This window comes from Populus trichocarpa, chromosome 10 (assembly GCF_000002775.5).
Source record: "Populus trichocarpa isolate Nisqually-1 chromosome 10, P.trichocarpa_v4.1, whole genome shotgun sequence".
NCBI lineage: Eukaryota > Viridiplantae > Streptophyta > Magnoliopsida > Malpighiales > Salicaceae > Populus > Populus trichocarpa.
In genome coordinates, this window is record NC_037294.2 from 19,820,009 (window position 1) to 19,844,420 (window position 24,412).

General features: G+C 35.5%; 4 protein-coding genes across 10 annotated transcripts; 2 read left to right on the plus strand and 2 right to left on the minus strand.

Moving 5' to 3' along the window:
* The first annotated feature begins 125 nt into the window (after nucleotides 1-125).
* On the plus strand, nucleotides 126-5,899 carry LOC7458593 (elongator complex protein 1). 2 transcript variants are annotated; one of them, XM_024611253.2, is made up of 7 exons: nucleotides 126-277; nucleotides 311-476; nucleotides 558-897; nucleotides 1,050-4,110; nucleotides 4,666-4,764; nucleotides 4,852-5,170; nucleotides 5,482-5,899. In XM_024611253.2, the coding sequence occupies exons 2-6, from the start codon at nucleotides 318-320 to the stop codon at nucleotides 5,165-5,167; spliced, it is 3,975 nt and encodes a 1,324-aa protein (XP_024467021.2). In that variant the 5' UTR covers nucleotides 126-277; nucleotides 311-317; the 3' UTR covers nucleotides 5,168-5,170; nucleotides 5,482-5,899. The 2 variants fall into 2 exon arrangements, with proteins under 2 accessions (XP_024467021.2, XP_024467023.2); XM_024611255.2 differs by lacking the exons at nucleotides 126-277; nucleotides 311-476 and having other exon boundaries at nucleotides 745-893.
* Nucleotides 5,900-6,596: 697 nt separating this feature from the next.
* Nucleotides 6,597-8,701, minus strand: LOC7489588 (actin-depolymerizing factor 1). Its single transcript, XM_002316265.4, has 3 exons — nucleotides 8,504-8,701; nucleotides 7,170-7,435; nucleotides 6,597-7,055 (listed from the first exon to the last, which is right to left on the minus strand). The coding sequence occupies exons 1-3, from the start codon at nucleotides 8,504-8,506 to the stop codon at nucleotides 6,905-6,907; spliced, it is 420 nt and encodes a 139-aa protein (XP_002316301.1). The 5' UTR covers nucleotides 8,507-8,701; the 3' UTR covers nucleotides 6,597-6,904.
* A 611-nt stretch (nucleotides 8,702-9,312) lies between these two features.
* On the minus strand, nucleotides 9,313-11,570 carry LOC7458594 (transcription factor bHLH113). 4 transcript variants are annotated; one of them, XM_024611259.2, is made up of 7 exons: nucleotides 11,378-11,570; nucleotides 11,147-11,241; nucleotides 10,447-10,635; nucleotides 10,163-10,243; nucleotides 9,972-10,037; nucleotides 9,765-9,824; nucleotides 9,313-9,658 (listed from the first exon to the last, which is right to left on the minus strand). In XM_024611259.2, the coding sequence occupies exons 2-7, from the start codon at nucleotides 11,186-11,188 to the stop codon at nucleotides 9,560-9,562; spliced, it is 537 nt and encodes a 178-aa protein (XP_024467027.1). In that variant the 5' UTR covers nucleotides 11,189-11,241; nucleotides 11,378-11,570; the 3' UTR covers nucleotides 9,313-9,559. The 4 variants fall into 4 exon arrangements, with proteins under 4 accessions (XP_024467027.1, XP_024467026.1, XP_024467025.1 ...); XM_024611258.2 differs by having other exon boundaries at nucleotides 10,447-10,644; nucleotides 11,378-11,560; XM_024611257.2 differs by lacking the exon at nucleotides 11,378-11,570 and having other exon boundaries at nucleotides 11,147-11,370.
* A 7,124-nt stretch (nucleotides 11,571-18,694) lies between these two features.
* LOC7458595 (40S ribosomal protein S15a-1) lies at nucleotides 18,695-20,486 on the plus strand. 3 transcript variants are annotated; one of them, XM_006378667.3, is made up of 4 exons: nucleotides 18,695-18,839; nucleotides 19,473-19,616; nucleotides 19,709-19,869; nucleotides 20,174-20,486. In XM_006378667.3, the coding sequence occupies exons 2-4, from the start codon at nucleotides 19,484-19,486 to the stop codon at nucleotides 20,270-20,272; spliced, it is 393 nt and encodes a 130-aa protein (XP_006378729.1). In that variant the 5' UTR covers nucleotides 18,695-18,839; nucleotides 19,473-19,483; the 3' UTR covers nucleotides 20,273-20,486. The 3 variants fall into 3 exon arrangements, with proteins under 3 accessions (XP_006378729.1, XP_006378730.1, XP_002315240.1); XM_006378668.3 differs by having other exon boundaries at nucleotides 19,476-19,616; XM_002315204.3 differs by having other exon boundaries at nucleotides 18,740-18,839; nucleotides 19,479-19,616.
* The last annotated feature ends 3,926 nt before the right edge of the window (nucleotides 20,487-24,412 follow it).

Sequence of the window (24,412 nt, forward strand, 5' to 3'; positions counted from 1 at the left end):
ATTCACAGTCGAAGCGTCCATATAAGGCTGCTACTGAACTCTTCTCAAAAGCAAACAGCGATCCACTAAAGGCCCGGACTCTGACCCACTGAAATGAGCTAGGCCCATCTGTGAATAATTTCACAGCCCAGACAAATAACACTCGTGCCGAGTCCAACTTTACCTTCTTCCCCAGCCCCACTAAAGGCTAGCTAATCAAACCGCCAAAGTTACAAACGTTAAACCCTTCGAAAAAAACCCTAAGAACTCCATTTCTCCATGTAATTCTCTGCTTACAGAGACAGAGACAGATTGTAAGGTAGCTAAAGAGGAAAACGATGAAAAACCTGAAGCTATACGGGGAGATTTCTCAGAATCTGGAATTACAATCGCCACAAGAAGTTATCCTCTTCTCCGCTTTCGATATCGAACGCAACCGCCTCTTCTTCGCTTCTTCGGCCAATATCATTTACACAGCTCACCTTTCTTCTTTCCAGGTATTTCCTCTCTCAATCCTTTTATTTGCACTCTGCACCCACAAATTTGTAATTTTACGTGTCTATTTATTTGTGTAACAGAATGGAAAATCAAAAGGCTTGCTATTACCGTCGGAGATTAATCAAATTGAATTGGAAGACGGAGACTTAATCACTGCATTTGATTACCTGATGGAGAAAGAAGCCTTAATTATTGGAACTGAAAATGGACTTTTATTATTGCATAATATTGATGATAATTCTACTGAAATCGTCGGTCAAGTTGAAGGCGGGGTTAAGTGTATCTCGCCGAGTCCCGATGGAGATTTGCTTGCTATTCTTACTGGTTTCAGACAAGTGTTAGTTATGACTCATGATTGGGATTTGTTGTATGAAATCGCGGTTGAGGAGAAGGAAAATTACGGTGATGGTCTTGACGTACGTAAGGGCCAACCTTTCTCTCTTGTTACTTTAGTATGTATTCTTGTTGTTTGGTTTAAGTTTATTTTGCAAAATGCGATAGTGTTAATTTGTGTATAATATCGTTAGATTGATTTGGAATGTTTTATTGATTGGTTGTATTATGGATTTTAGGTGAATTGGATGGAAAGAATATGTTTGGGAGTTTTATTTCATGGCGAGGTGATGGGAAATATTTTGCTACGATAAGTGAAGCGAGTGAATCTTCTGCCTTGCTTAAGAAGATTAAGGTTTGGGAACGGGATTCGGGTGCATTGCATTCCACGTCAGATTCTAAGGTATTTATGGGGGCGGTTTTGGAATGGATGCCAAGTGGAGCGAAAATTGCTGCTGTGTATGATAGAAAAGTGGAGAATAGGTGTCCTGATATTGCTTTCTATGAGAGGAATGGGTTGGTGAGGAGTTCTTTTAGTATTAAAGAAGCAGTTGATGCAACAGTTGAAAGTCTTAAGTGGAATTGTGGTTCGGATCTTGTTGCATCTGTTGTTAGATGTGAGAAATATGATGCTGTTAAGCTCTGGTTTTTGAGCAACAACCATTGGTATTTGAAACATGAAGTTAGATACTCGAGACAGGATGGAGTTAGGCTCATGTGGGATCCAGTAAAGCCACTACAGTTGATTTGTTGGACTTTTGGAGGCCAGATCACAATTTACAACTTCACCTGGATTTCTGCTGTGACAGAGAACTCGACAGCATTGGTCATTGATGACTCCAAAATACTTGTAACTCCACTTTCTTTATCCCTGATGCCACCTCCCCTTCATTTATTCAGCCTCAAATTTCCAAGTGCAGTGAGGGACCTGGCTTTATATTCCAATAATTCTAAGAATAGAGTAGCTGCATTTTTATCAGATGGCTCTTTGGGTGTTGTAGAACTTCCTGACCCAGATACATGGGAGGATCTTGAAGAAAAAGAATTTACTGTTGAAGCTTCTATTTCTGAGACAGGTTTTGGATCCTTTGTGAACCTTGCATGGCTGGATTCACACATATTACTTGCTGTTTCTCATTATGGCTTCTCTCATAGTAATTGTGCATCCCACAGTTCAATGGGCGAGGATGGACTTAGTGGTTTTTGTTTGCAGGAAATTGAACTTTTGTGTTCCGAGGATCATGTACCAAGTTTGGTAACAGGATCAGGCTGGCATGCAAAGATTTCCCATAGAAATTATTTGGAAGGGCTTGTGATTGGCATTGCTCCTAATCCTGCCAAGAAACGTTCAGCTTTTGTTCAGTTTGACGGTGGAAATGTTGTTGAGTACACTTCAATGTTGGGCTTGGCTGTTACTGGAGGTTCAACAAAACATGATGATATGAGCTTTTCATCATCTTGCCCTTGGATGAGTGTGGCTAAGGCCAGTGACAGTGGGTCATTAAAGCCCTTGCTTTTTGGTCTTGATGACATTGGGAGGCTGCATTTTGGTGGGAAAGTACTATGCAACAACTGCAGTAGTTTCTCATGCTACTCAAATTTGGCTGACCAAGTAGTCACTCATTTGATACTTTCAACCAAACAAGACTTTCTCTTTGTTGTGGAAATCGGTGATATACTGCATGGAGAAATAGAGTTAAAATACGAGAACTTTGTCCACACCGGTAACAGAAGAAAAGAAGAAAATATGAACTTCATAAATATTTGGGAAAGAGGTGCCAAAATTATTGGTGTCCTGCATGGTGATGATGCTGCTGTTATTATACAGACAACTCGGGGAAATCTGGAAAGCATTCACCCTAGAAAGCTGGTTCTTGCTTCAATTGTCAATGCTTTGATCCAAAGGCGTTTTAGGGATGCACTGCTGTTGGTCAGAAGGCATAGAATAGATTTCAATGTTATCGTTGACTATTGTGGATGGCAAACTTTTCTTCAGTCAGCTTCAGAATTTGTCAAACAGGTTAACAATTTGAGCTATATAACCGAGTTCATTTGTTCCATAAAGAATGAAAACATTATGGAAACCCTATACAAAAATTATATCTCTACACCCTGCCAAAACAGAGCTGGAGATGTTCAAGCTAAGGATGTCATGAGCTTTGATAGTTCCAGCAAGGTTTCTTCTCTCCTCCTGGCAATAAGGAAGGCTCTTGAGGAACAAGTCACCGAAAGCCCTGCAAGGGAGCTTTGCATTCTAACCACTCTAGCTCGCAGTGATCCTCCTATGCTCGAAGAAGCTTTGAAAAGAATCAAAGTTATTCGTGAAATGGAATTATTAGGTTCAAGTGACCCTAGGAGAAACTCTTATCCATCTGCTGAAGAAGCTCTGAAGCATCTGTTGTGGTTATCTGATTCCGATGCTGTATTTGAAGCTGCCTTAGGACTTTATGATTTGAACCTTGCAGCTATTGTGGCAGTGAACTCTCAAAGAGACCCAAAGGAATTTCTTCCTTATCTACAAGAATTAGAACGCATGCCAAGCCTCGTAATGTGCTACAATATTGACCTTCGGTTACACCGGTACGAGAAGGCTCTCAGACACATTGTTTCCGCTGGTGATGCATATTATTCAGATTGTATGAACCTCATGAACAAAAATCCTCAATTATTTCCTCTTGGCCTTCAAATGATCACTGATCCTGCAAAGAAAATGCAGGTCCTTGAGGCCTGGGGCGATCATCTTAGTGATGAAAAATGCTTTGAGGATGCCGCGATAACTTATCTGTGTTGTTCCAGTTTGGAAAATGCCTTGAAGGCATATCGCGCTTGTGGTGATTGGAGTGGGGTGCTTACTGTTGCTGGGCTCCTTAAACTGGAAAAGGACGAGTTAATGCAACTTGCTCATGATCTTTGTGAAGAGCTCCAAGCACTTGGTAAACCAGGAGAAGCTGCCAAAATTGCTCTGGAGTATTGTGGAGATGTTAACAGTGGGATTAATTTATTAATTAGTGCAAGGGACTGGGAGGAGGCTTTGAGGGTTGCTTTCATGCATAGGCAAGAGGATCTGGTATTGGAAGTGAAGAATGCAGCTTTAGATTGTGCAAGCACACTAATCAGTGAACACAAGGAAGGCTTGGAGAAGGTAGGGAAGTACTTGACTCGCTATTTAGCTGTTCGACAGAGAAGATTACTTCTGGCAGCAAAGCTTCAGTCAGAGGAACGGTCAATAAATGATCTGGATGATGATACTGTTTCAGAAGCTAGCAGTAACTTCAGTGGCATGAGTGCCTACACCACAGGGTATCTCTTTCTGAACTTTGTGTCTTACTAATTTAGTGGTTCAAAGCCTTATTTATTGGCTGTAATTCAGATGCATGCACTTTGCTACAATCCTATGATTTTCATGCCCACGAATATTATGATAGTTCACCTTAAGTTAATTTTCTTCAGAAAAAACATTTCACGTCAATTTATAAACAGCAAAATGTTAGAATTGGTGGCAGAGCATGTAGTTTCATTGTGTCCTTGTCATATTTATCTGTCATATCTGTTATTCAACTTTTCTTCTTGCATTTGAGTGGTTTCAACCTAGCTTTCCTGGAAACTTTTTGTCTTGCCTGTTCTGCTTGTCTCTGTCGAATTGCCATTTTAGATTTTTAATGCAACTGCTCTATTTTGTCTCTCTCGCAACCTCTTGTTTGAACTAGTCTTGAAGCTACATTAGTTTAGCGTGATCAATTTATCCCAACTGGCATGCCAAGTTACTTGTTTTTCTACTTAGTTTCTCATGCATCCAAATGATTCTGGTTTTGCCAATCCAAGTCGCTTCATGTGGTTGCTTTATCTCATGAACAGAACAAGGAAGGGCTCTGCTGCTTCTGTAACCTCCAGTGTCACTAGCAAGGCAAGAGACATGAGGCGTCAGCGGAAGAGAGGAAAAATTCGCCCTGGCAGGTATGCATCTTCATTCTTAATTCCCAGATTCCTTTCCCTCTTATCTTATTCAAGAGCCCTTGCATGAAATATTTCTTGACATTGTAGCCCTGATGAGGAGTTAGCACTGGTAGAGCATTTGAAAGGCATGTCTCTAACAGCTGGAGCAAAGAATGAGCTTAGATCTTTATTGTTTACCCTTGTGAAGCTTGGTGGTGAAGAAATAGCAAGAAAGCTACAATTGGCTGGAGAGAATTTTCAACTTACTCAGATGGCAGCAGTCAAACTAGCAGAAGATACAATTTCTACTGATATCATAAATGAGAAGGCACACACTTTGGAGCATTACATTCGGAAAATGAGAAGTGAACTGCCAAATTTGGATTATTTTTCTTGGCGATCTAAAGTTTTCATTTCTCCTTGAGAGGTAAGTATTTTAAATGCCCCAACAATACCTATGAGCTTATGGTTAGATATACGTGGATTTGCTCCTCTGTGTGGCTACCTTGTAGACGAGGCGTGCAAGTGTATAGTGAATCGATGGTTTTAACCAAAATTGATGCTCGACTCCTGCAACTATGCCCTTTATGCAGCTGATATAATTAAATTAACATGTGTCAAATGTATATCTACATATTTTACTCTAAATCATGCATACCTTGCTTTCTTATCGATAATGGGTTATATCTCATAATTAAACATGATTTCATCACAACTTAACCTACCCTGTTGGTACAGGTGCTATTATTGCTGGCCATGTAGTTCCAAAATCCGAATGGTGGTCCTGTATGCTTGCTTGTGAGGAATCGGTGGTGAAGATCGTTTTGGAGGGAGGAATACCGAAGAATTAGGCGGATTGTTTTCCTGGAAGTTTATAAATAATTTCGTTCTTGGCTTTGTGTCAGCTGCTTAATGTGCTTTCGTTGCAGCTGGGCTCGGCCGTGTTTGTGTTTGTTTTTGATGTATCATTTTATTACTAGTGGCTAGTAGCTGAGTAGTTTTCATTTTACTGTGACTAGTGTTTTTATTTTATGAGTAGCTATGAAAGCCTTCGTGGCTACTTCCTACTCTTGTGCTCGAGGATTTCCCCTTTAAACTAGTTAGTAGTTTGCTAGTCTTGAAGTGGGCTTAAAGCCTTAAAATTGAGATTTTGCTAGTCATGAATTTAGCACCGATCCAAACCCAAGTAGTCAGCAAGGAGTGATGTGCTCTGTTTTTGACATTTCATTGGTGCCAAGGGAATTGATTTGCAAAGATTAAGAAGCGACCCATCAGAAAGGCTGGAGCATGATGAAATATACCGACTTATGTTTTAATTTCTGCTCTGACTACAGAATTTATATTTTTTTAAGGACGAGTTGCATCCCTTGCTGGCTTTTTATGCGATTCTGTGAGGTCCACTCTACAACAAAAGACATAATCTGGTAGAAACATGATTGTTTTGCCATTGTTGCCGTTACACAACTGCACAGTCCACACATCTCCAGATGCTTGCTCTCAAAATCTCAGTTTCTACAACTTCACCACTCCTGGTGGCACCAAGAACCGACCGTGACAGTGATTGATAAAAAAAATTCAAAAAGCAGCACGCCAATTAAAAGACAGCGCCAGTAAGAAGACCGAGCTTGAATTGGAAAAGACAGGGACATAGCGACTGGCACACACCATCAAGCAAAAGCTACATGGGTAAATTTACTAGCCAAGCACACATCATCAAACTTCCAATGTCTGTCTGTCTTAGATAAAAGATTGAGGTTCATTTCTCCAAGGTGATAATATCTGACCATTCAACGCTTGGGGATACCACTCGGTGACCTCTTAATCCATAATCAAGGCTCAACATATAATTGAAATTATCACAATCATGCATGACTCTCTTTGGTTTATTCATTATGGACAATGAAATGGTACATAATTTAATTGAAAGTAGGGTAAAAGACTATTACGAGTGCAACATATAATAAAAGCCTTCAAAGAAATCAAACTGAACTATACCCCCACAGAACATCATATAACTGTATGCAAGTATCACACTGGAGGGGATACTCGCCCCATGAATCCACAAACATAACAGAAGAAGGCAAATTCTAGGTGCAGATATATAAACATTACACTTAATGAACCCAATGATATGGACCCCTTGCATGGTAGGCAATGTATTTTAATTCGAACGGCTTCTAATAACATCAAGCCCCATCTCTGTAGGATCAGTAGCTTGCAGCTCAATCTGAATACCATCTAATTCTCTCTTAAACCTGTCCTTGGAGCTTGCATAAATCATCTTGCTTCTCACCCTAGCCGTGTCAGGGCACCTTCATACATGTAAAAGCAATAGATGAAGCAAACAGACGAACAGAAATCAGACAAGAAAAAAGAAGAATGGTAACATAAGTGGTTGATAAATTCTATGAAAGGTAACCAATCACCATGCAATAAAAACAATCCTGCTCTTCTGGCAGTTCTCCTCTGTTACATAATCAAAGTCATAAACAGCATATCGACACTCATCAGCGGGCAGACTGGCAGAGAAATTTTCATAGCTATCAGCTGGTTCACCAAGCTTCTCCACAATCACCTGCTTTTGCTTCTCCTCAATCTTGAAAACAATGAAACGGTAAGTCCTTTTTGCCTTCAAATCCAAAAACCTCAGCTTGCAGTCATCATGCACAGCCATCCCAGATGCTGCGTTTGCCTGCAGATGGGATGAACAACTAGTAAGCAACACAGATATCTGCACCACAAGCTATTAAACTTTGCTACCTGCTTGATAAAGTACTATAGGTCAAAGTGTATTCCTGTGGGACCATCTATTTAAAAATGCAGCTGCTTTACAGCTTGAGACGTAGTTCATCAAAGAAAATGAATGCTTCATTGCACCTATAACTATTGACCAGGTTAAGCAATGCCCTACCCCTATATATATTAGGAATTGGTAATACTCACAAACCTTCCTCCTCTACATAAATTCCCACATTACACCTCATCTTTTTTTCATAGACAGATACTTCGAATCAATAACAATCATCAAAGTACAGTTCACAATGACGACAAAGTCCTAAAGAGAAATACACTTCTGATCAATTCCCAACTTCATTTCTAAGCTTTTATCACATCCTTCACAGTTAAGTAAACAAACCACCAGAACCTTCAATCTAAATCATCCATCCCACTTTTTCACGAGTTTTTCAATTTATCCCAAAAACTCCTGCTTTCAAATCCTATTTTATTCATCCAACCGAGAAGAGAAAAAAATATGAACCCAAATGCGAAAAAAGATTATATATATATATATATTCAGGAAATAATTTTTTTCTATAAAAAACCCAAAAAAGTCATTTCCCGACACAACTGCAGATATAGTAAAAACACAAAGTAAAAAAAAAAAAAAAACACAAAGTATCACCCGCTGCCAACTGAACCAAAAAACAAACTCTAAAATTAAATTAGAATATTACCCAAAAAAATTCCATCAACATCACAAACATCATAATCCAACACATATGAAAAAAGCCAAAATAATTATAAAAAAAAGAGAGAGAAGAATTCAGATCGGTGAACCAGTAAATAAAAAGAAAAATCAAACTTGTTATCTACCAATAAAATCATCAAATTACGAATTAAATTTCATAGATCAAGCACAAAACCAGCACCGATTTCACTAATCCACACTAAATCCCCAAACAGAAAAAAAAAAGTAAAAAAATTGAAATGATGAAGACACGTAAAGTGAAACAGAGCAAAGAGTAATCCAAGTGCTTACCATTTTTTTCTCCTTTTGATTTGATAAAAATAACGGAAGCGAAACCAATGAGAGAAAATCTAGGGCCAAGAGAGAGGAGGGAGGGGGGGGCGAGGTGGAGGAGGTGATAAAGATAGACTTCTCTTCTTTTTCTTTTTTTTCTCTCTCCTTTATTTTTATTTTTTTTTCCACTTTTTTGTTTTTGTTGGGCTTGAAAAAATTTAAAGTTGTGGTGGCCTTTTTTCTTATTTCCTTTCTCCGACGTTTGGTATGTGTGTCTGTGGTGATTCTTTCACTAGTATTACCGTCACGGTCATTGATCGCTGGCGTTTTGCTCCATTGATATGGTGCCACGTTTTGGGATATGGTGGGAAAGAGTGCCGCGTCTTGGGCGGTGAAACTAGCGTTTATTGAGTCAGTACGACTACGTTTTATGCTGAGTTATGATGGACTGCTGTAGCCCATGTTTTATGGTTCTGTGATGGGCTTTGAGGCCCAAACCGACGAGTTTTGTCAAGATTAAGGGTTGGCCCCGTGTTTTTGGTCTTTAGAAATTTGAACTGAGCCTAGGCTAATAATAATAAAAATCCTGTTGAACAATAAAAAAAAAATTCAGACAATCAAAATTTATAAACTTCATGCATCTGAGATTGTGATCCAGAAAGAAAAAAGGGAATGCTGCTGCTATGAATTGATGGCCTCAAATTAATTGTGAATTGTGAGGGCAGCCCACTTGAATCGATCAATACCACATGTTCATGAAACTTTGACAAGGGAAACACACAGGGCTAACAAAAAAAGATGAAAAGGAGTAAAATGGCAGTAGCAGATGAACAAGAAATCAGATCTCTTTATAGGTCAAGTCCCCAAACATAACAAAAAACTAAATATCCCACCAAATACCAATCAAAATTGGTGCCCTTAAGTATGAAAGCGACTAGTTTCCTTGATAATGGGAGCTTTAAAGTGGATTAAGAAGAAAATTCTGCTGTGTTGAGGTCAAGCTGAATATGTGTAATTGGGGGCAGAAACTAGGAATTTATGGCATAGACGATCTTCCTTGGATCAGAATTAGGATCAACTTGGTCTGGCTGCTGAGTCATTTTTCAGCATAAACGATCTGGGAACCAAGCAAAGTCCTCTACTTTGTAGGTCTCGCAGTTCACCATCAGCTTCCTGTGATATGCGCAAGTTTTTAACAGAAGTATTAGAGTGATAGAGATATGCTTGCATGAATTAATCTATGGCTAAAATGCTAAAGATCTCATGTAAATCTAGCAACCTGTGACTGTTGAATAGGTCTTGTACTATTGCGTGAGCTTGTCAGCATCTGAAACAGATTCTGTACCGGAACCAGGAATAATTTAAAAAAAAAAAGATTAATCAACATTTGAATGATTCATTACTAAATAATTCAAGGGTGTTATTTCTCTACTTTGATCTCATGCTGCCTGAGTAATAGATAATAATTAGCTGGGCAGATTTATACCTGGATTTGCTCTTGAAGGAGCTTGATGTGAAGAGAAGCCTCTAGTAGAACAGAGGCAGTGTCTGCCTGCAATAAAACCAGAACCATAATCGGTTTTCTAAGATGATAAGGGAATAAATGTTTCCACTTGAGGAATAGAAAATCAGCAACTATAAAACGAATGTTATCTATTTACATATAGATTAACTAACCTTGCCATATGGAGAGACCAACTTTTGAAGAGCTGTGATTTTGTCACTCAGCTTTTGGCTTCTCCTCACAGGCACCTGCAACTGCCAGCCAAAAAAGAAAACCTTAAGAACTTAAAACAGATGCTTGGTTAGAAAGAGAAAAAAAAAAAAACTTTGTGCTTTTCATGTTCTGGAAATGGATAAAGTTTTTGTCAGTTTTCATTTCTTTTGGTTCTATTTCTGGTTTGTTTCATATTTTGGTCTTGCATTTCCCTTATTGTTAATACTTGACATGCACTTCCTACCTTTTGCTCTTGGATGCTGATTGATTCTCTGGCTTGGTGATTCCATGGTTCTTCAGGGGAATTAGCCTTCTTTCTCTTATTAGTCTTCCATGTACTCAAAGCAGTCTTGTTTTCAATGAGATCGCTAGGTTCTCTTTGGGGTAGTAGGTTTGTAAGCTCATCAATTGACCTTTTCCTCATTTGCATGGCCTGAAAGTCCTGAAGAACAAGGGTAAGATTAGGAGATTGATGCTCTACTTTGCTGTTCTACAGACTGTTATTAAATCAAATTTGGTGGTGCAGTGCAGGCAAGTCCATAAGGATGGCCACAACAAAAAATTATCCATCAAGTTCTTCATAATATATTCTTTTCCGGTCCATATGTGACAAGGACTGCTCTATATATTATCTAACATCCAATGAATTTTATTGTCCATGAGGGATATGCAAGCTAGACCTGTTTTCTATTTTATTCACTCAATCGTTTTCTGTTCATGCATTGATTGTCACTAATCTTTTCAAATGATCATTAACTAGTGGTTTAGCAAAATATGACAAGATTTATTAAGAGGCCGGAGATGAACTAGAGACATTACATTGTATAAATATAATAATAATTAAGCCAGAATTAGTTTAACGTACAAGAACATCTAGAAAATATTACTTCAAATCTTTCTCCCATCACACATAAATTAGTAACAGGAAACGGTGTATTGTTTACCATTTGAACCTCTGTAATAGAGACTCCCTTGCTCAATAGCATTGACTGCTGTGGGATGTTGCTGCAGGTAGAGGATACAGATTGATAGCCTGCCACTAAACAAGGTAAACAAGCCATTAAATGGAGGATATAGGAAACTGAGATGGTTAGCAGGGTGGAAAGAGAACTCCAAGATCAGGCAAAATTGAGAAATATTTTCTAAAGTTTATAATGGATGGAGATTCACTGAACCTGGTTGATAGCTAGCAAGGGATTGATAAGGAATACAGAAGCCTCCATCTCGTAGCTGGTGGCCATCATTGAAGACTTTGGAGTCCAAATAAAAGCTAGTACCATGGACATTTTTGCTAAAAGGAAATCAGAAAGCAACATTAACAAGAGGTGGGCCTAATCTTTTTTGCACAAATAAGGATGCATCTTTCCTATTATAAAAGTTTAAGCTTCAATTTTGAATGCTCACATTGGCCAAATAAATTCTAACCTAATCCAAATGTTAAGAAAAAAAATGACTTTGAATGTTCACAACAAGACATACAAGAAGCCTGTCAAGTAAAGGGTGATGTAATAAATCGCATAGACAAAACAAGGGTTACATCAAGTGCTTTCAAGTCTAACCTTGAATGTGGTTAATTGTATTTGAGCCAAACAACAAAAGAAAACTTCTCTGTAACATCATGTAAGTCTAAATTTGAATGGTATGAGTCTATTAGATTCCGTTCGTTCATGTATGTTCATGCCATCACTTCTCATAGAACCGTACAGAAGAGATACTGATTACAACGAGTCAATACAGCCCAGCATCACGGAAACTCGAAGTCAAAGTTCAGGGGACAATAGTTTAAATTAACATGATCCTGAGGAAATTCGAAAAATACTGTCTTTTGTATCAGCAATGTGGTCATGAACTGAAAGAACTACGTACTGGTATCTTTCTACTTGTCTTTCTTTAATGGGATCTTGATTTTAACAACTCATTTTCACCACTGACAAATAAAACAAACAGAAAGCACCTTTCTTGTTTAAGATTCTTCTTCGTAAAAAAAAAATCAAGGAGAGCAAGAACACATACATTTTGGCATCCATTGACATAGAGACTTCCAGATTTGGCCTCTGAACCTGAAACAAATTGGTTATATACAAACAACATCACATCGTTGATAGCCCGAATCCCTCTTTCAAGAGTATATTACTAATTTTTTTAGGCAATTGATGATCATGGACTCTGGTCCGGTTCAACCTTGTTCACATAGAGCCTCTTCAATCACAGTTTAAGCTAGCCAAATATTTTGAAATTCGTAAGAGATTAAGATGATTACCGAAGTTGTAAAGGTGTGAAGATACTGGTGGAAGAAGAGCATTCCTCATTTTGATAAATTATAACTATATGTTCTCTGCGATGAGATTTCTTAAGAATCAATGTTTCCTGACCAGAAGCCTGAACTCAAAGGCTTGTTTTCTGCTCTAAACGCAGTGACCTGATGAAACAAGAGTGAAAATAAGGGCGCAGAGGTTAATTAAATTATGATTAAACCAAATTGGAAGCAACATATATATGCATATATACAATAAAATTAATAAGCATACGATGTTAAAGCTCTTCTTAGTTGGAAGATGAGATTTATTTTCATGGAAAAGGATTAAAAGTGGTCCAACAATGACTGAAAATTAAGGAGAAGTGAAAATTCCAGCCTTGCATAAGCATGCTGTGATGTTTGAAGAGAAGAAAAAACAATTAAATTTGAACATGCGAATCAGTTTTGAGCAAGCAACTGCTAATTGACGTGCATGTGAACATGCTATAACTTACAAAATAAATTCAAGTAATTAAGCCTAGTGCATTGCAATAATAGGCTTTCTTCTTCTCATGTTAACAGGTTTTGACCAAATGTCTCTCGTAGATCCTTAAACAATTACCATAACCAAAACTGAGTAGAAAATGATCAAAAGATAGTAGTAATGTACGTAAATAAATCAAGAGCTTTCACCACCTCAGTCTGAAAGACAGAAAAATGCCTCCTAGCTCTAAGATGGTATCCTTTGCTCTGTTGCCTGCTGTTAACAACTTAATTAAAAAGACTCTTGAGTGGAGAAATTATTGTCTTGATGTAAATATGATCGCGTAGGATTTGTTTGAGTATAGCAACGACTCTTTCCCTTCGAAGAGAGATCTAGTGGTTTTGTGGTCACAGCAAAGCTCGAGTCTATTTACTGCATGGTGAGAGGAACAGGGTGACTCGTCTGGAGAAAGAACAAACTCAATAAGTAGGTGGAATGGCTCTGAATGGCAGTTAACTACTCTTCCATGCTGTCCCTTTCTTTTCATATTGACTTGTTTTGATTAGTGGAAATTAAGTATTCTATTAAGATTCAATGAGTTAATTAATTGTGTGATTAGAGAAACACAGTAAAAACCTGTGTGGCACTGGCGTCAACCTGGCATGTTATGAAGACAACATTGGATGTTTTGGATTCGGCTTGTTGCGAGTTCTTGTCTTGGCTCGGGATAAAAGTTAAAATATACTTATTTTCTTAAATTAAATATTAGTAATGCTTTGACGAGGAAAACCATAGGGATGTTTAATATTTTGTTTTCACAGCCTCGGTTTTTAAACACAAATAATAATAAATAAATAAAAAGTCAAATTAAGTGTTATTTTTTTTTATATAAATCGGGGTGTTCGGACTAATCGTTAAATAATATAGACAGCTAAAGCACTTGGATTTCTGTTAAAATTAATTGAGTTCTAGACCTTCAAATAAATTTCAATTTGGGATAGAATATTGACTCCGAAATAAATATAAAAAAGAATCGACCAGCCAGGCTCGTTATCTTGTCTTCCCTGCATGGTTCTTGCTGCTTGTCGGCTCATGCCCCGGCGAGGCTTAATCCTCCTGGCCATTGGACACAAGGAATGCTGACCTATGCCCTTTCTATCGTGGCAATTCTGTCATTGGATAAGTTATTAAGCATACTAATCCACGTACATTAATCTACTTGATCAGAATTTATTGAATGAAATCAAACAAATATAATATATTTAAACTAATTATTACTAACATACAGATTTTGGGTCGCACCAATAACTTATTTTTTACACGTCAAATTTTGATCCTGTGCGGTTACTTATACCTTTGCTCAAATACGTGGCCACGCATACTAATCCACCAGATTTTGGATCCTGCTTGAAATTATTGAGAATAAAAATTAAATATATAAAAATTGATTTTGTATTGGTGGGTCACGCATCAAACCTAAGAAGTTTGAGAATGCCCTGAAACCTTGAACGAAGAAAATGATATTAATTTTTAGTCGGTGTCACAAAACTTGATCAATGATGAAAAATGTCTTCAAAACAGTAAATTTTTTAGAACCTATTTGAAAATCGAGGTGATGTAATTTTTTGAAAAAATACTGTTTTTTTTAAAAAAAATTATGTCGCCCTTTAATTTCTTTATATATTACTGATTTTATTTTTTTGTCAATAATTTTGAACAAAATTATTTGTTATTTACCCGATATTTTTTTATATTGGTATTTTTTTTTTTTGATAACCCGGGATATCTGAACCAGTTTATACGTACCATAATTAATTCTTGAATTCACTGAATATTCTACTAGCCCAGTAAAAAAATAAAACATCACGGGGAAACAAGCATGCCTACAAAGATTCCAACCTAAACAGTCAAGATGCAAGCTTATGTATATACTATATATTTCTTTGTCTTTGCACGAGTTTATAGGTTGCGACCTATAGTATATATAATAAACACGAAGTTCTCCGGTGATTAACACCTGTAATTATGCCCATATATATGTTGTCAATGTCATGACGTTTGTATTTACCTAGGATTGTTGGTGACTCCCGTGCAATTAATTATTCTCCAATCACCCTGGTCTCCTGTAATTTTTAATTTAATCCTCGAGGGTCAGCCTGTCATCTATTTTCCTAACATTAATCCTCGTTGCAGGTTCTGAATCGAGATGACGTGTGGAATTCATTCGATAATCTGGGATCCTCGAGTCGCCTCTGAAATAATTTCCACCTCTTTTGTTTTTATTTTTTTAAAAAAAATATTGGTTCCCTTTATGTTTTTTTTAGTTTAATGTGAGTGTCCGAGCCAGCTTGCGCGTACTTCGACTAATCCCACGGGCCCTAAAATTAACGATCATGTAAGCCTCCAGTGGCTATTATATGAGCAACCACAGAGCTCGAACTTGAGACCACAGAAAAAATAAATCTTTTAATCCCAAGTTTTTATTACTGGACCACCACCTAGATGGTTGTTGTTTTATGTTTTTAGTTAACATGTGCATGCATCTATCAGCTTGATCATGAAAAGGTTGTGACATGATGGCTTCCACTGTTTCAGGCATTAAATGTGTGGATTCCATCCTGTTCCTGTCTCAATATTTTTTTACATGGTATAGATAATGAACCAGTGCCTGAAAAATTATGTGCATGTATAGTTGGTAAAATTTCGATCAATTCAAGGAGCCCGACTGCCGAGCATGTAAATTTTCATGCGTAGTTGTGCTAAGAAAGGGAGCATCGAGTTTTTGAAAGTACCAAATGAAAGGGATCAGAATTAGCTAGAAGCGGCTGTTTCCTGTTGGAGATGGCATTTAAAATGTACGGAGGCAGGAATTTTTTCGTCCTGGAATACTAGGCAAGTAATTGTTTTTTTTTCAATATCAATCATTAATTCTTAATTTATATAGTTAATAATAAAGTTTAAATTCAAATTAAATTTGTATTGTTAACAGTAAAATTTAAATTCAAATACACAACATAAAACATAAATAAATTAATTAAATTAAAAATACATAAAATTAAAAAGAAAATAAAAATAAACTACAATATACCCTTCAATATTTTATTTTGTTAGATAGAATTTATCTATAATCAAATCTGAATTAATATTTTTAATAAGCTCTTGTTTAGCGTAAATTATTATAAAATCTTTAAAATCTTTTTTTATTTTACCGTGAAGTATGATTTTAACATGTTTTGTAGCTGGAAATATTTATTCTATAATTACAGTAAAAACAAGCATAGTCAAAAAAATAAAAATAAAAACCAATTAATATATCAATCAAATGACAGTGCTACTCGATCGGATGAAGAATTTCAAGCTCCACATGTCAATCAAAATTTGTAATGAAGAATGTCAAGCTCCATATATACAGAATAACACATTGAGAAATTAATGCACCGGTAGGATGAAATTCATTACTGGATAAATTAAGACAGGGGATTCGATAAAAAATTTTCTAAAATTATGGGATCCCAACTGAAACAATATATTTTTTAGTATTCATAAAAACAATAAGTGTATAATTTGAGATTATATTGAGGTTACTTTTATTCCTTCAATGCCAAAGTGATCAGTATAAAAAACCTAGAAGTCTGCAAATGAAAATATGAAATAAAACAATTGATTTTTGAATGCATGAATTAAAGGGGTTGTTTTTTATAGTTTAATTCAAGACTCTTAAAAACTCTTAGCATTGGATATGCTTTAATATATATTTTTTAGTTCGATGATAATAACATTTTCGAGTTAGTTTATAAATTAAGAAAGATTAAATTCCTCCGAGCTGCAAGACTAGCTAGGCCAGGATACTCCATATACTGATCATTTTAACTCACGCGCCAAGAAAAAGAAAACTTAAGATGTAAGGTGAATTAACTGTATATATATATATATATATATCATAATATTTTAATTACTATTTTGCACTTCCCAACAAAAAAAATATTTAGCTTGCCATTGAGATAATCTAGTTTTTTTTATTATTATCATATTAATCTATAATAACTCTTTTCTTGGCTTTTTAAAAACACCTTATAAATATTATATTACACTTAAAAACATATTTGGTTAAAAGATTGATTTAAAGCAATTCAATATTTTTATATTTTAAAAAAGCACGTGCAAAAATTATTATATTCTTAAAAGCAAAATTTTATAAACTAGCAACCAGGGATATTCTTGTATCTTTAAACTATTTTTTCAGTTATTAGCAAGTTGATTTGGAGATGATTTGATGTTTTCGTAGGTATACATATTATTTTAAAAATAAAAGTGGTTGGTGCAGATATATCAAACTGATTTTTTAGTTATTAACAAGTTCACTTTGAGGCAATTTGATCTTTTTATAAATATAGATATTAATTTGAAAAGAAAAGTGGTTGGCGCGCTCGGTGTAATCCCATGTCCGGACTTCGCCTTCCATGATGACGTTAGAAATGTCTCATCATGATCTTTTTAGTAATGTGGTGCGTGTACACATCGATGCAATGGTTGAGCTCCGATTGACTTTTTTCCTCTTGCTTTCTCTTTTCTTTCTCTTCTCCTTGCCAGTGTATAAAAGTGTCATTTTATTTGTGTTTTTTATCCCATTCGATTACAATTATTTTGATTGTTATTTGTTTTGATATTTATATTTTTTCTTCAATTTTGTATCTCATCATTTGATTTTATTTAATTTTCATATCAAATTTGGTTCTTATTCTTTTGATTATTTTATCCTTTTTATAGTTGAGTTCGTTTTTAATTTCATCATCTAAAATTGATTTTGAATTATTTTTATATCAGACTTGGTCCTCATTATTGATATTGCTTTTTCTTACTTTGGATATTTTCTATTGCGTTTCTTTTCTTGTTGACTTAGAATTTTGCTTCTTTACTTTTTAGTTTCTGCCTTCCATGAGGTTGGTCATGGGCTTATGATCATAGTTATCAGTTTTGAATGTTAATATGAATTGATTTTAGTATTTTTTAGGTTTTTTTTAAATTTTATTTTTCAAAATTTGATTTATTAAAAATTAATTTTTATTTTTTTCTCCTTTTCTTTCCACAAGAGATTGGTGGGTTAACCTGAGTTAGCTCAATTTTTTTTTTCCTTGCTTTTTCCCCCCTCAATTTCAGCCTTAAACACCGGGTTTTATTTAATAATACGTTCAAACCTAGCATAAAAACACTACTTAAAAAATGTGATATATAATTCGCCAAGAGGCATGGATTATTTTAAAACTTTTGATTTCCATTGTATATTTAATATAATATTAACATTATAACATATATCAATCATTAATATGTAAAATGCAAATTTATCCATCTCGAATGAAAGAAAATAAAGCAAACACTGAAATATATTTTTTATTTTTTTATTAAAATCTAAAAAATAGGTTGATATCACTTTTTATTATTTTGCTATTTATTAATCACATTAAACCCGAAAAAAAATAAGTTTCTTAAATCACCCAGTACATTGCTAGAACTCTATTTTACCTATTAAAAGTCTAAAAATGCTTAAAAAGAAGTCCAAAAAAATGTATACAGTAGAGGATAAATATATGCTTTGCCCATGGAAACTCATTAAATCAGTTTCCTAAAGCCCATCGACCATACGATTGATTAATGGGCCTCACTAATAAGTCTCATCCAAGATCCACTCATTACGAGAGGATTAATTAGTTAGGCCCCGATATTTCTCGATCGACGAACAACAATGTAAAATTCGGCCCAATTTTAAAAAAAACCTAATACGAGGGCAATCCAGTAAATCAGCTCAAAACCCACCATTTATACACACACAACATTTCGCATATTCAGTCTCTCGAAACCCTAACTCTCGCTGTTTTCACTAGGAGGCGCCTCTGCAGATCGCTCTCTGCCTCTCTTCCCGGTACGTCTTAGATAATTCATGGATTTCCACCAATCTTTTCTTTGATTTGATCTTTATAATATGGCATTGTCCTTTATTTTGTTTTTCTCATCGTAGCTCAACAGACTTGAGTATTGCTTCTGTTTGTGTGTGTGTGTTTCCCTTTAAAGATTCCTTCCGGATCGATTCTTGTGTAGTCATGTGGTTTAGGCGGATCTCATCAGCTCTGTTTGTTCTGTTGGTGATAGAAAATGAGAAGGGAAATATTGAAGCCTGGTTTCTTGTATCAACTCCTTATATGCCATCCAAGGCTAACAAAAGAGCAGTTTTGATTAAACTTGATTTCTTTTATGTTTTCTTTTGGTTTTTTGTGATCAGCTTTCTCTAAAATTCGAATTTAATATTTTTTTTTGGTTTTCTCCAGCTTGTTCTATAGCCTGTTCTGTGTTTCCAATTTATTTTCTGTTTTCTTTTTCTTTTTAAAGTTTGCAAATAGGTAGAATTGAGATTTGGGTTTAGTTACCTTGTCCTAAAATGGCTGTGATTGAAGAGTAGAAAACAAAGTTTTGTAATTGCTTTCTGTAACACATTTTGTAATGTGCATTTCAAAATCTTTAGGCAGTCATTGACTTTGTCCTTGTTAAATTTGTGTAGCAGCAGTAACAATGGTGCGAGTTAGTGTTTTGAATGATGCTCTGAAGAGCATGTACAATGCAGAGAAACGTGGGAAGCGGCAAGTCATGATCAGGCCTTCCTCAAAGGTGATCATCAAATTTCTGTTGGTGATGCAAAAGCATGGTAATGATCCATTTTTTACTCGTATTCTCTAGCTGTTGTTTCATTTTGGATTTGTAAATAAAATGTAATTCTTTCTGGTTCCTGCTCTGTAGGTTATATTGGTGAGTTTGAGTTCGTTGATGATCACAGGGCTGGTAAAATCGTTGTCGAACTAAATGGAAGGTTGAACAAATGTGGGGTTATCAGTCCTCGTTTTGATGTTGGTGTTAAGGAGATTGAAACCTGGACTGCAAGGTTGCTCCCCTCAAGACAGGTCAGTTCATGAATTGTATGAGTTCACTTCAATTTCTATTCCAATATCTGTTTTTTCTGCAAATATCATGTCTGCAAACGGGGTGCATCAGGATCATGCAACCAAATGCCTTCATACCAATGTGGAAAACCGATTTAAATTTTGATGAGGTTCATATCAGTATTTATCTGTATGAGGATATGTAATGTGATGGAATCTATAAGTAAACTATAATTAATCAATGGTGATTATTCTTGTTTCCTGTTATGGTTCTGTCCATGGCTTTGCTGTGCTGACTTGTACATTAATGACTTTGTCATTGCAGTTTGGATACATCGTGCTCACAACTTCTGCTGGTATTATGGACCATGAGGAAGCTAGAAGGAAGAATGTTGGTGGGAAAGTGCTTGGTTTCTTCTACTAAGCTGGGTTTACCCTGGTTTGAGAGCGAGGTGTCCCATTTATGAGAACTTTTTGGATGTATGTTGAGACTTGTTTACAATAGGATTTTGTCCCATGCGTTGTTTGTTTTTATGCTTTTTCCATAGTCTAGATGTTGTGTTCACATTGATTAAGTCACCGATGTGTTTTGTAGCTCTCATCTATCTAATAGCAGCTTACGTTGGTTATCATGTTCATGCGGGGAATTGAAATCTGAATCTGATCCTTGAAAAGTATTGAGATGTTTGTTACTGGTTCTAGTTTCCAGAATTTAGGATCTAATGCATATTCATCTTCCCATGGAGTGGTGGGCTTTCATTTTTCATACAGGGAAGCACTTTTACATGCTAACTTGTCTTAAACCGTCACTGGAAAACAGTTCTTACCTAAACTATACTTGACCGTGCTTGATGGTATCCGTGTTCTAGCTTCTTTAGTGTGAGGCAAGTAGGTTTTTGTGTTATTTTTCTGGTAGTGAATTATCGTTTAGAATCAGAGATTGGAGGGATGAATGTTATGAAATATTAGGCGAAAATGCATGATTTACCGGATTAGAGAATTGACACAGCAAAGTGGGGCTGGGTTTTCTCTTTAGTTAAAGCCACTGGGCTTCCATGGCAATCCGCATGCATCTTCTAATTAGGTGTGGTCTGCATAGAGAACTCGAAACCCAATATCTGCGTAGCCCTGTTAATGCACTTGTGACCTGTGAGTTAATAAATTCCTCTCGCTTGAAGCACCGCCATTTGTCTATAACGATTAATTAAAGTGATCTAACTGGCTGGATGCTATCCTTGAAACCATTTTAGGAGAACCAATCAGGATGAATTTTTCTCTTGATGTCGCCTTAATGGTAGGTTATAATTGATGGAAGCAACGTCTATATTATTTTTGTTCCATTAATCACTCGGTGCAATTGTCGACCGCAGAGCTCGAGTTAAATAGCGATCGTGTAAAATCCAATAAATACCCAGTGGCATTTCAGTGAATCAGTCTATTGGCCACCTCGCACCAATGGCCTTTTGAGTTGAGATGACAATCGGGAACAGAGGATGGTTGTAAAACCTACAGCTCTTTATTTTGTCTATGTTTTCAGTTTTGCAAGAAGAAACAGGGATGACACGAAAAATAAATTGTGGTGACAAAAAAGGTCCCTATTCACACTGTGTTTAAACATAAGCTGTTTATCGATCGGGGAACAGTGGCATAATTCAAACCCTAGACAAAACAGAAATGAAATAAAAGAAGGCATGTGGAAATTGAACTCGAGCGTTTCCTTTGCAGTATATACGAGTAAATGCAAGGATGATAGAATATGTTAAAAATGGCCTAATAATATGTCAAGCCATAGTGATGTGGATACATTGCCAAAGGTAATAGTTGCCCTAACGGTGTGAAAACCATCATGACCTTACTTGAACATAATAATCCTCTTCATTTTCCTCGTTGTCGCCGCTTCCATTGCCACCTTCCCCGCAACCACCAGCCTTGAAACCGCCCATGTATAGGGGCTCTAGGAAGGATTCATGCCGAGACCGAAGTATTGGAGAGAAAGAGCCATGGAAAGGATTGAAGGGATATCTCTTGGGGGGGTGGTGGGGTTTTTGTAGTGGTGGTGGTGTGGGAGAGGATCTTCTAAGCATATGCTTTGAAGCACAACTTTTTTGTAGTGTCATTGCTTTACTTTTTGCCCACTTTTTTAATATTTCAAGAGAGGCATCAGGCAATTGTGGAATATACGCAAGATATTCTGGCTAGTCACTTCGGTGTTCCTTCGCGTCAGGAGCTGGTGGATATACGCTGCATTGCTGATCGTACAGAGTTTTTGGCTTTTTTGCCTGTTGTTGGTCTGATGTAATTCCTGACGTGATTAATCAAATTAACCTTAACAATTGGACTTCGTTTGTTGTCCGAAAAAATTAGAAATTGTGCTTCACTCTGCCTGCCTCAAGTTCGAACAACTTTCGTGTTTGACATTTCACCCTAATATAGCCTATGCTTATGTACTATAGGCCATTTAAACGAGTGGGAATTTCTGCTATGAATTAAATTAATGCAGTACGAGCTGTACCTTTAAATTTTATAAAAACACCACGCAATTTCTCTTTGAATGAATAGAGAATTGAAAGAAATATTTACATGCATCGTACAGGCCAGTGGTTTCTACCCTGCTTACGTTAATCGTTCATTCATTTGAAACAGAGTGCTTGGTTGTTGTCGAGAAAAACAACTATGGAGTACACGGGGAGACCTTAATTTTGGACCAGACTAAAAGGTTATGAGCCTGGGTTTTGTCGCTGGGCCATTTAAGGTTGTGCTTGAGTAGGAGCGCACCTGAGCTCGCATGTCCAGTATCAATGGGCCTCGTTCTTGCTTTGGACTTGATATGGTTTCGAGAAAGTCCATGGCCTTCGTGGTTTAAGCGGGCCTTTGTGATCTGAAGGCCCCAGTAAATCCCCTCGAAAAAAGAAAAGGAAAAATAATCTAGTTGATTTTTTTTAATTGATTGCGACGATAATTTTTTAAATCGCTCAATTTGATTGGATTACTGGATAAAAAAACTTTTAAAAATCAAGATATGTATATTATTTTTCACAGTATAAAATCTAAAACTCTAAAAGTTTTATTAGAACATGTATATCTTTATCTTGTTTGAATTGTGAACATTGCATCGGAAAAATTAAAAACATTTAAAAAATAAAGCTTGGTTTTGTATTCTAGCTTTTTTAATGAACATTCAAATGATCAAATTATTATTAAAAATAAATTTTAATTATCTTACGTGTAATGGTATTTTTATATTTTCATTATGGTTTTTTTTTATCATAATTGGTTAATTTGATAGTTTAATATATACATATAAAATATTTTTTATATAAAAGTAGGCTAACGAGAGCATTGTATATATAATAGCATGGACATGGTCATGTTATTTGAATAACCTGTAAAAAAATATTCAATGGTCAAATGATGACTTTCAAACTAGCGTTTAAATCGTCTCGATGACCTCTTCATCTCTAAAAAGTCTGTGTAACTTATTAATATTTGATTTAATATTGATGATTTTTATTTTTATTTGCTCTCTTCTCGATAATTTTTATGCACAAATCTTTAGATTTCAAAACAATTTTTTAATTTTTTTTCTTGAATCTGATTTATATTATTTTAATTTTTTTTTTAATATCATCACCCTTTTTTTCATGGTGAAAAACTTTAGATGACAAGAAGACTGGATTTGTTGATGGAAATTCACATCCCATGATTCTACCGATCATTAAAATGATCTCGATGTAATTGCTAGCTTGTAAAGTCAGATGTCGATCATCCCAACAACAAAAAAAATTGTTGTATAAACAAGGAGCTACAGTAATTTCATGTACACTATACATTATATTATTTATTGTATAATTATCAACACAAACTAAGCCTCGTGGTCACAAAAGCTAAAATTGGAGTAATGTTTTTTTTTATATATATATAAATCAATTTAATTCTCGAACTCTTTCTTTGCACAATTAAATAATTTTGAGTCTTCTATTAGCACTTAATTGCAAAATAAAATATTGAATTGAAAGTCAAAGAATGTAATAGAAAAAAGGATAAAATAAGTGGTGTTTTAGAATTTTATATAAAATTTTTATTTTAATCTCTATATTTTTTAGTTTATAGGTAATTGGTCCTTTTTATTTTTCAAAATTTTAATTTTAATTTTAAAGTTTATTTCTCTCATTTTTTAGTTTTTTTCGGTTAAAAAAGAGAAAAAACCCATTAAATTTCAAAAAATAATAATAAAAAAGTTGCTAGTAATGATTCCGATGAGGATACAAAGTGCCTAAATATTTTAATTCTAGACCAAAAGTCATTTAAAGCTCAACAACACTAGCTTTCCTTTATATATATATATATAATCTATTTTTTAATCAATATCCCTTCTCTTATATTTTTTAATTTGTCTCATTTAACTGTTTTTAAAATCAGTAATTAATCTTTTTGGTAGTTTCTAAAGTTTCACGATGTTTTAAAAATATTATTGTAACTCATCATTAATTGTTTTCTTTCATGTTTAGTATGAATGGAATGATGCATTTATAAAAATAAAAATTATATACTTCAAATGTAAATA